The sequence below is a fragment of the Hydra vulgaris genome, chromosome 12, assembly GCF_038396675.1.
Source record: "Hydra vulgaris chromosome 12, alternate assembly HydraT2T_AEP".
Classification (NCBI taxonomy): Eukaryota; Metazoa; Cnidaria; class Hydrozoa; order Anthoathecata; family Hydridae; genus Hydra; species Hydra vulgaris.
This window is the reverse complement of record NC_088931.1, coordinates 55,153,289-55,164,269: the sequence shown is the minus strand read 5'-3', so window position 1 is coordinate 55,164,269 and position 10,981 is coordinate 55,153,289. Positions and strand designations below refer to the sequence as shown.

The window sequence follows — 10,981 nt, the reverse complement described above, 5'->3', positions numbered from 1 at the left end:
TGCGCCAAAAGATTTTGCAAGCATTGGCATAAGTGCAAAGCAGTTGCAAAAACTGGCACAAGTGCACACTGGCATTAGTGTGAATTGGCATAAGTGCGCCGAATAAAATTGTAAATATTAGCATAAGTGTAAATTGGTATTTCGCATATATGCCAATTCGCACTTATGCTAGTTTGCACTTATGCCAATGTATGCAAATTTATTCGCCGCACTTATGTCAGCTCACATTTATGCCAATTCGCACTTATGCCAGTTTTTGCAACTGCTTTGCACTTATGCCAGCTTGCACTTATGCCAATATTTGCAAATTTATTTGGCGCATTTATGCCAATTCACACTTATGCCAGTTCACACTTATGGTAGTTTCTGTAACTGCTAAGCATTTATGCCTATTCGCACTTATGCCAATGTTTGCAAATTTGTTTGGTGGACTTATGCCGATTCGCTTTTTTGCCAGTTCGCACTTATGACAGTTCGCACTTATTCCAACGTTTGCAAATTCTTTTGGTGCACTTATGCCAATTTGCACATATGCTAGTTCGCACTTGTGGCAGTTTTTGTAACTGCTTCTAATTATGCTGGTTCGCTCTTATGCCAGTTCACACTTATGCCAGTTCGCACTTACGCCATTCGCTCTTATGCCAGTTTGCACTTATGAAATATGCGCTTGTTCAGTTGTCCCCAAGCTTGGAAGTGAAAAATGAGCTGAAAGGTGAAAAATCTACATTGGGAGATGAAACAAATTTATCTACGACTTCGCAAATTGCATTGCCAGAAGAAGAACAGAGTTTTCAAACTTTACCAACTATAGACCTGACAAAACTTGCCAATTGGCCTGATCAAATTACAGACAATCTTCGAGTGACTCTTGTTATAAATGGTCCATCAGCACCTAATCCATCTTTTGTATTTCATGTCAATGCCAAAAATAGAAGATTTAATCCTTCATGCGCGCAAAAAGTGCTAAAAATGGTTAAAAGATCCTGGCTTATATACTCTAAAAGAAAAGATGTTGTTTTTTGTTTCTCATGTAAGTTGTTTGGTGACATGAACACACATTTGAAGACAATTGGTTTTGGAGACTGGAAAAATTTGCACAGACAGCTGAATGAACATGAAACTTCTAAAAATCACATCTGTTTATTAAACAAATGGATGGAATTAGCAAACCGACTAGATACCAACAAAACAATTGATGCATCACAACATCAACTTCTCAGTGCAGAGTTACAGCGTTGGCAGTTAGTTCTGGAAAGATTATTTGCAATAGTGACATTTTTAGGAGAACAATGCCTTGCCTTTCGTGGCAATTCTGATGTTTTACATGAGAAAAGTAGTGGAAACTTCCTAAAACTAGTTAAACTGCTAGCACAGTTTGATGTAGTTATGGCAGATGATGTTCATCGAACAAAGAATGAGGAGATTATCACCCATTACTTGGTGAAAAATATTCAAAATGAACTTATTCAAATAATTGCAAAACGAATTCGTGCAGAAATTCTGTCAAAATTTAAAATGGCAAAATATTTTTCCATTATAGTGGATTGTACCCAAGATGTGAGTAAAGTGGAACAAATGTCAATTGTGCTACGTATGGTTCAGATGAAAATTGCTGAAGTTAAAGTCTGTGAACATTTCATTGATTTCATACCTGTAGAGCAGACAACTGGTAGCACTCACAGATGTTATTCTACAAATGCTGATTCAAACTGGGATTCCAATTGAAGATATGCGTGGACAGGGCTACGACAACGGTGCGAATATTAGAGGATATCAGTCAGGAGTGCAGAAAAGAATATTAGAAAAAAAGAACGGCAGAGCCTTTTTTGTACCATGTCATGCTCATTCAATAAACTTGGTTGTTAATGATGCTGCAAAACCATCGACAGAGGCTGTGGCTTATTTTGGAATGGTGCAAGCCATTTATAACTATCTTAGTGGATCATCTCGTAGACGGACAGTTTTGAAAAATCATCTTGGAAAAAAGTTATCTCCAAAACCTTTCAGTGCAACAAGATGGGAAAGCAGGATTGAAGCTGTGCGACCTTTTCGATACTGTGCTGGAGAAATCTTTGTTGCTCTTTTTAAAATCAGCCAGGACGTTTCTTATGATCCATTTTTACGTTATGAAGCAGAGGCATTAGCTCAAAAAATAAAAAACTTTAAATTTTGTTGCTGTAATGTGATATGGTTCAATACTTTAAACCAAGTAAACTCAGCAAGCAAAGTTATTCAGAATATTGAAACTGACATTTCTGAAGCCAAACAAACTTTGAACAAAACTGTTAACTTCTTAAAGTTATATCGCTCAGATGAAGCTTTTGAAAAAGTTATTTCTGATTCAGAATTAATTGCAGCTGAGTTAGATTTGGAGCCATCATTTTCATTTGAAGTTTCTATTAGACCAAGGTTTAAAAAACACATTTTTTCTTATGAAACTTGAGATGATCCCATTATAAATCTTAAAGAGAGATTTAAAATAGAATGTTTTAATTGCATTTTGGATAGTGCTATAAATTCGATTGAAAAAAGATTTAGCCAGTTAAATGAGCACTGTGATGCTTTTAAATTCCTGTACGATACTGCAAATATTAAAAAAGTTTTTTCAAAGGAAAGTCTTAGAGAAAAATGTTTAAATCTTCAAAAAATATTAGGCACAGATACTTCTGCAGATATTGATGGCATGGAATTATTAGATGAATTGCTTGCATTGTCTGAATTAATCGAATCAAAAACGTTACTATTAAAAGTACTAGATTTTATTTTAAGAAACAATAATTGCATTTCAAATGCTTTTATTTCTTTAGGAATTCTGTTAACAAAGCCAGTTGCATCTGAAGAGCGTAGCTTTTTAAAACTGAAATTAATTAGATTACTTAAGATCTACATAATTGTTTGAGAAGTCTTTCTTTAATTTCCATAGAAAGTGATATGACTAAAAAATTAGATTTTACTGAATTATTGAAGGCATTTGCATCTGAAAAGAGTAGGAAAGTAAACTTCATTTACTAAGTCATGTTAAAATATGCCTATTTTGAATTTATTTTGCTTGCTTTTTGTGTTTGTACTATTTGGATTTAATATTTTGCAAATAAACGACTTTATACGTCGCTCATAGTTTTACTTTAAGGTATTTTTTTAGTATATTGGTGCTTTTTAGTTAGGGTGGCAAACTGGGATTTTGCCTCTGGCGGCAAAATACCTTAAGCCGGCACTGATTTCACGAGATGCCATATCAAAACTGTGTTATAAAACAATGTACCCAAATGATACTAAAACAGAAAAACGGCAATTACAAGCATGAGTTGGATCTGCTCTTGCAGCCAACCTCTACAAATACTATAATGGGCAATGCTCTAAAGAGCTAGCATCTCTTGTGCCATTTACTAAAATTCATTCTAGTGTTACTCGTCATTCAACTAAGTATCATTCTTTTTCTGTGTCCTAAATGCTCTAAAAACTCTTATTCCTCAAGTTTTTTCCTCGAACATTAGTTCTTTGGAATTCGCTCACTTCATCTTTTGTTCCTGATTCACATAATTTGCAATCCTATAAGTTGTCTGTCAATCGTTATGTTGCTCTACAATCTTCATTTTTTATCTTCCAGGAACTTCCAACTCTAGTTAGTGGTTGCTTGCAGCCTTGTTGAAAGCAAAGATATTAAAAAGAAACTCAAGTAATTAAGTTTTACTCGTTCTATAATTTATGTAAAAAAACGAATTACTTTTAAATATAAGTAAATTATATATTTTTATATGAGTTATGTAAAGTAATTTACGCTAAAAATTAATTCATGTTTTTACATTAAAAGAAGTAAAAGTGCCATCCCTAATTTCGAGTTTGCTCTATGTTTAGAAGTCATCTCAAACATCAAAATATACTGCATCTGCCCATGATTAACTCTAAATTTATTAAATTTAACTTGTGTATATAGATATACAACCAGGCGAACAATGTTTTAGTGGATTTGCAGTGGACCGATAAAGGCATTTTTTAGCGGTTCATAGGAGTTTTTGTAATCGGTTACTTAATAGACCATTTGTGGCATCCGCTATAAATGGGAAGCCGATAATTTTCTAATATTTTAATAGTGGTTAGTCATTGGTCAGCCACATTTGGCTGCTGCCTCTTATAGTCCACTAAGCAACAGATGAGCAAAACTAATGTAGTCCGCTTAAAATGTCTATTTAGGTCCACTGAAATCCCGCTATACAATATTTGCTTGGTAGGAAGGAAGAAATAAGAATGCTTTACAAAAATTGCGATGATTGGAACCTGGGAACAAAAAAAACCCTAAAATTTTGGCCGCAACTGCTTCAAACGCGAAAGCAATAAGTTGATAAGATATTTTTTTTTACTATTTTCAACTAAATTTGTATACATCGATAAATTTATAACTTCGTACAATAATCTCTAAGCGTTCAAAATTTACAAATATCTAAAGTTTGAATCCCCTCAATTTGAAGGGAATACAAATTTCATAAGGTCATATTTTTAAAACGCTTAAAGACATTAAAGTAAAGTATTTTTAATCCTCATCCTTTTTAATTCTCACTATTTATTATAATAAAGGATAAGGATTGGTACATTGAAAACGGAAACATTTGTTCTGTTGATTGCATGTATAGTTGAATGAGTCTTAGTTTATGCAAACCTAAAAGTACAAATCTTATGTGGAACAAGACTCAATGAGTTGAATGTATCTGAACTTTTTATTAGTTATAGCAAACTTTGTCATAATTAACAAAAAGTTGTGTAACATTTGATACTTTGTTTATGCTTCTACAATGCTTTGTCACAAAGCATTGTAAGAAAAGCTGTATCAAGCTGTGTGAGAAGAAATGATCAAATTTTGTGCCATAATTAAAGCAAATAAAACACAATCCCACCATTTTTTTCATTTCCTTGGGTTAGTTTTAAAAAGTAATTTTTAAATAGTGCATCAGTGGGTAGCTTATAATTAGAAGACCCTTGTAGTAGGATGAGTAGAGTTTGCTTCATTGAAGTTTTGAAGTATATCCAGACATTCACTATTTATACAAAAATTAGTCCTATATTATTTTATTAGACAATCATATATCCACATGGGATTTATGATTGTCTTTGTAACTAATGTTTGTAGTGTGATGGGTATGTTACAACTCCTAAAATTATTTGTCTGTATCCCAAAGCTATAGGGTGTAAACAAATCAACAATGGAAAAAAGAGAAGAATGTCTAGAATACTCACAGACACTTCTGAAAAAAAAAACTGGAATAGAAAAAACAATAAACCTTAAACCTAGTGCAGGATTTCAATTTGAAAAAAGAGGAATTGTTTCACAAACTAATTAATTATACTGTTCTAATAGAAACTATAATTTAATTTTTCATTGCAAGTTCCATACACCTATTGTTGATCCAAATAAGGGTGTGGTTTCTGGTTTGCTGAAGATTGGTTTGAGGAACTTTGTTACAGTTAAATTTAATGCAAAAAAATCTGCTCATTACTATATGGGTCAAATAGAATATATTCTTGATGATAATGAATTCTTCATAAGTTTTATGAAAAAAGTCTCAATTATGAAATTTATTTTTTAGAAGTTACAGATGAAAACATTGTCAGTTCAAAGCAAGTTGTTGGTAAATTTCCTAATTCAAAGTCTACACCTGAAACAAGATATACAGGCTTCTGTGTGTTCAACATTAACTATTCAATGTACAATTGGTACAAAAAACATTGATTGTTTATTAGTTATTCATCATTAATCATTGATACAAAAAAGCTAATACGTTTGTAGCAAAACCGCTAATGCATTTGTAGCAGTTAAAGGATTTGAGATTTCCTTTATTTGTCTTGCAAGGTGCGCAAAACTGATAGTGAAGTGGAATTATTGTTTTGGAATTATTGCTTTGTTTTACTCTTTTTTATTAGTATATCTAGCTTTTTTTTTCTGTATATTTTAATTCAATAAATTAATTATTAAACCTAAGTGTTTCACTTTTTCGTAGAATCAAGTACTATCTGTCCCATTGAATATTGTGTTTAGGTCAGGAAAAAGCTTGGTTAATTTTATTTTTGTTTGTTTAGATGGTGCAATAAGTTTCACCATTTTGGCTTAAGCACTCAGTGAGCCTCTCTAAGTTGTTGTTAAGTTTAACTCAGTGAGCTTTTCTAAGTTGTTTTTGTCAGTGTTTCTTTGTAGCTTCCTCCGTTTATGCAGATTAAGGTATTGTCTGCTTAGATTATTCTCTACAAATAATGTTGCATTGTCAATGTCATTCATGATAAGTAAGGGTCTGAAAATACTGCCCTGTGTAGGACATACATTAGATGAACCCACACGGTAGTTCATCTAATGTATTTTCTTTCTATTTTAGCTATTTGTGTTCTACCATTCAGATGCTCAAGTTTTTATTTACTATTTATGAACTTTACCTTCATTTTATATAGAGTTAATTTATTAACTAAAAGCTTTCTTATAGCTGTTTCAAAAGATCTTTTTAATTCTAACATGGTTATTACAAACCTATTATTGTTGATCGAATATCTCCATTTAGAGAAAATAGCTTGAAAACTGGTTTTAAATAAGATAAATAGTAAGTAGATTATTTACTTTCATGTATTTAGATTGTTAAGTTTATGAGTTGAGTAACTTCTTATAGATAAGCATGCTAATAGGGCTGAAATCTTAATATGACTTTACTTTTGGAATAGATATAATAGATGTAATAGACTTTTATATATATTATATAGATTGTATAGCTTTTTAGCCTATAATAACCCACAGATATAACACCTTTTTTCCATTTTTCAAGTACTATATTCTTCTGTAACAATAGATTGAATAATCTCATAGTTTAATCTTTAGAATTTTTCATTTTTAAATAGATACACTAAGTAATAGTTTTATTTTATTAATGACATAAATAAATCGCCATGAATCATAGTTATAAAACAAAGAAAGTTATAATAAAATAATAGTTGTACAAAAAAAATTTGTTCACAGTATTGCATAAAAAAAGTTTATTAAATATTTCATTGTGGGTTTATTTTTTTAAGTAAATTTCTATTCTACTATCATCAGTTTTGGTGAGTAATGGCCGATTCTCTGTTATCTCTTTAACTGTTTAAGACTTTTACTACAATGTTGCTACTTGGCTGATTACTTACACTTATTGAATAAATAAAATAATAATTCTAAAAATAGTGCTTTTAATAATAACTCAAATAATACTTCAAGAACCATTTTATACATTAAAATAAAGTAGTAAAGTAGTGCTTGCATGAACAACAAAAATAACAACATCAAAAAAATAACAACAATATCCTGAAATTTTTATTGACTTGGTAATAATGTTTATCTAATAATTGATGTTTTAATATTTTAAATACTAAATATTCTTATATTTTATTTCAGGTAAAAATAGGAATATGCTTATTAAGTGTGATGTTGTGATTGTAAATAGACTTGCTCAACATCTTGAATCAAGAAAGTGCCACACAACTATTACTTTAGGAAAGTCATCAAATGCAAGTATGTTATTTATACTTCATACAACTAAAAATAAAAGTGGAACAAAATACTTGGTAAGTACATTCACTTTAAAATATTGTTCAAATAGCATTAATAGTTAAAAGTTGTTATATTTAATAAAATATTATGAGGTCATTTACAAACAAAATAAACACACAGTTATCTAAGTTTCATATGGGAATACTATAGAAATTTTTGTAGAAAAGAATAGAAAGTGAAAATCAGTAAAAGGTATTTTGAGCTATATTCTATTTAATAGAATATATAGTAGTGAAGCAACAATTTGTTGCAACTTAAATCAGACATAGAAAATGGCTGCAATGTGGCCAAACAAAAAAGAAGTAAAAAAATTATTTAAAGAGCAAGAATATAGTTGACAGAAGACTTAATAAACTGAAAATTTACAGGAAAACATAAGGATGGGAGAGAATTCTAAATCATTGATGTGTGGAGAAAAGACTAGATCAATAAAAGTTTTTATAACATGAATAGTTACAGTAAAAGTATGTGACTTAGCTGAATGCCGGGTGATGCTGAAAGGCGGGTGATGCGAAATTGATCTTTATTTGATGAAACAAGTGATAAGCAAATGAAAGTATTTGTAGAAAAATAAGTGCAAATTTCTAATAATGGGACAGAGGCTGAACCAAAACAGCTATAGCAGATGCAACAACATTTTGAATGCGTTTTTAAAGGTAGAAAATGCAATCATGAGTAAGAATGATAAAGATCAAGTATGGTAAAGAGAGGCAATTTTAACAGATGGTAACTTTATAATACATTGTACAGGGTGTATACTTAATTTCTGACCCCCTATATCTCGGTTTAAGAATACGGTATTTCAATACATATCATTTTATTACTGTCATATCAATTTAATTAGACAAAGAATATATGTTAATAGTCAGTAATCAGTATTTTGTCCATTTCTTTCTATGCATTGGGTAATTCTCCTTGGCAGACTTTCTACTAGGCAAAAACACTCTTCTTGCGTAATGGCAGCCCACTCCTGTTCAACACGTCTGATCAACTGTTCACGAATACGAGGTCGAGGATTGTGTAAAAGACTGTCCTGGAGTCTTGACCAAATATGTTCGATGACATTTAAGTCGGGCGAGTTGCCAGGCCAGTCGGTCCACACTGCTGGAAAGTCTCTGTTGATCACATTCATTGTTGCTCTTGCCGTGTGGCAAGTTGCTCCATCTTGCATCAGAATAACTTTATTTCTCACAGGAAAGATGGTCTTATCATCAGCTGCACGTTTGTACACAGGTAGAATTATATCACGGTAATATTTTCCATCAACAGTTTTATTTTGCTCAACAACAACCAGATCAGTTTTGCCATATCGAGAAATGCCGCCGGCTATCATAATCTTGAGACCGAATTTCGGACGTCGAACATAAGGTATTGACTCTGGTGTTGCTGTACGTACTCTTTGATTTTGACGGTTTGGAGCCGGATATAATTCAATTGGACTCTCATCAGTCCACAATACGTGAGCTTGTTTCACTTTACCATCCGGTGAGTCCTCTGCGAATCCCTCTTCTTGCAAACGAGTATAAAAATTTACGCGATCAGTGATGTTTTTCTGCGACAACATGGGTTTCACTTTCTGTGTATAGGCATGCTTTCCCCATGTGGTCTTGCGCAAGTATTTACTGATAGCACTGTGTGAAATTGTGTTTCCTCTTTCTTTGTAACTGTCTGAAAAATTCAGTTTCTTAGCTACAGTTCTCGTTCCAACTCCGACTGTGTTTGACCCACTTTCTGACCTTGTCCTTGGTTCTTGGTGAAAACTTTGTTGGCTTTCCAGATCGCTGAGCATCTGTGACGTCACCCTCTTGTTTTCTTGCCCACTTCCTTACAGTATTTCGAGAAACTTTACACTGTCTAGTGATTTCTTTAATTCTTAATCCTTGACTACATAAAACTTGAATTCGGTGACGAAGTAACTGTTTATCAGAACTCATTTTCAGAGTAAATTGCTAAAAAACACATGTTATATAATACATGTTAGTAACATATACATATAATACATATAAATACACACAGAGTAATTAATGTAAATCATAAACAGACACCAAGTATCACTGATATAAATAAGGCAAATAAAAATAATGCTGATTATTTCTTGTAGCCAAAATGCTAAACATTAAAAAAGTGTAAACTTAACTTCTGACCCCGGTTTCGAAGAGTAGCAATACGTCATAAACAGTGAAGAAAAAATGTGTTATTAATTGGCAAACTAAGATCACATATTAAGGATTAATAAGGACAATTTACTTAAAAATTGTGCTAAAACTATAGTCATAATGCCAAAGGCCGTGGAAGACAAGGAGAATGAAAATATCATTTTTATGTATGTTGACAAAATGGCTCCCATAAACATTTTCTGAGGTCATATACTATCTGAAGTGAGCGTTTTACGTGCAGAAAGTATAGATACACCAAAATACATACTATAGTATTTTTCGGGCTAAAGTAGCATTTAAGAGAGCAACTCAAAATCTTGTGTTTGTAACATGTGGGGGGTCAGAAATTAAGTATACACCCTGTATATATGGTTTTCATGAGAGGTCAAGAAAGATAATTCAAGAAGAACGAATGTAAAGGACTCAGTAATAATGTTGCTATTTATTATATACAAAAATCAACATTATTGCAATAATTGTAAAATAACTAAGTTTTGTGTGGGTTAAAATTTACCATCTGATGCAAATAACCAAGCTCTTACAGGAAAGAGATCAGATTCAAGATCAGCTAAATGCATTAAGCAATCAAAAGGTAACGTTTTTTTGTCGATAATGAACATAGTCTACAAATTCAAAAGCTCTCTCATATAACAACACTGATCTTTAAGTTGACCTTTAACAAAAGATCTTTAAAACTACTGTAAAATCAATTTTCCTAATTTGGTGCTGATAGAGTTTTCTTTGCTTTTTTTTTAGTTTCAAATGGACTAGGTTAAATAGACATTATATTAGAAATTAAATTAAAATTTTTTTATAGTTTCTAACCTTAAACTCTTTAAACACAATTACAATTTTAAAAATATCTCATTTTAAACACAATTAAACATTTTTTTGAAGCTAAAAAAGAAGTAAATAAAGTGTTGTGCATTTTATAACAATAAAATAAAATTTTGCCCATACATTTTTTGCATCCCCTTTCCCACCTTTTCATTAAATTATCTGGAATGCTGCTTTAGTTTTACAAGAAGCTATATTTCCCCATTTCATTTAAACTGAAGCTGGTCACCGGTATAACCAATAACAAAACCAATAGAAATCGAAAGTTTTTTTATTGAATGAATGATAAAAAAAGAAAAAAAACTATTAAAAACAAGAATCTATTAAAGGTCTGTTAAGTTTAAAAGCAGAGAAGAAAAAATCACATTTTATTGAAAATGTAATAACTGTGGTTATATCACTAATGGGTTGTATTAGCACTAATGGGTTGTAT

General features: G+C 31.5%; 1 protein-coding gene across 1 annotated transcript; it reads left to right on the top strand.

Moving 5' to 3' along the window:
* The first annotated feature begins 591 nt into the window (after positions 1-591).
* LOC136088209 (zinc finger MYM-type protein 1-like) lies at positions 592-1,725 on the top strand. Its single transcript, XM_065811890.1, has one exon. The coding sequence runs from the start codon at positions 592-594 to the stop codon at positions 1,723-1,725; it is 1,134 nt and encodes a 377-aa protein (XP_065667962.1).
* Positions 1,726-10,981: the final 9,256 nt, after the last annotated feature.

Bases quoted from the DNA above. Each gene is read 5' to 3' on its own strand.
- LOC136088209 (XM_065811890.1), top strand. From the start codon at position 592: ATGCCAGTTCACACTTATGCCAGTTCGCACTTACGCCATTCGCTCTTA.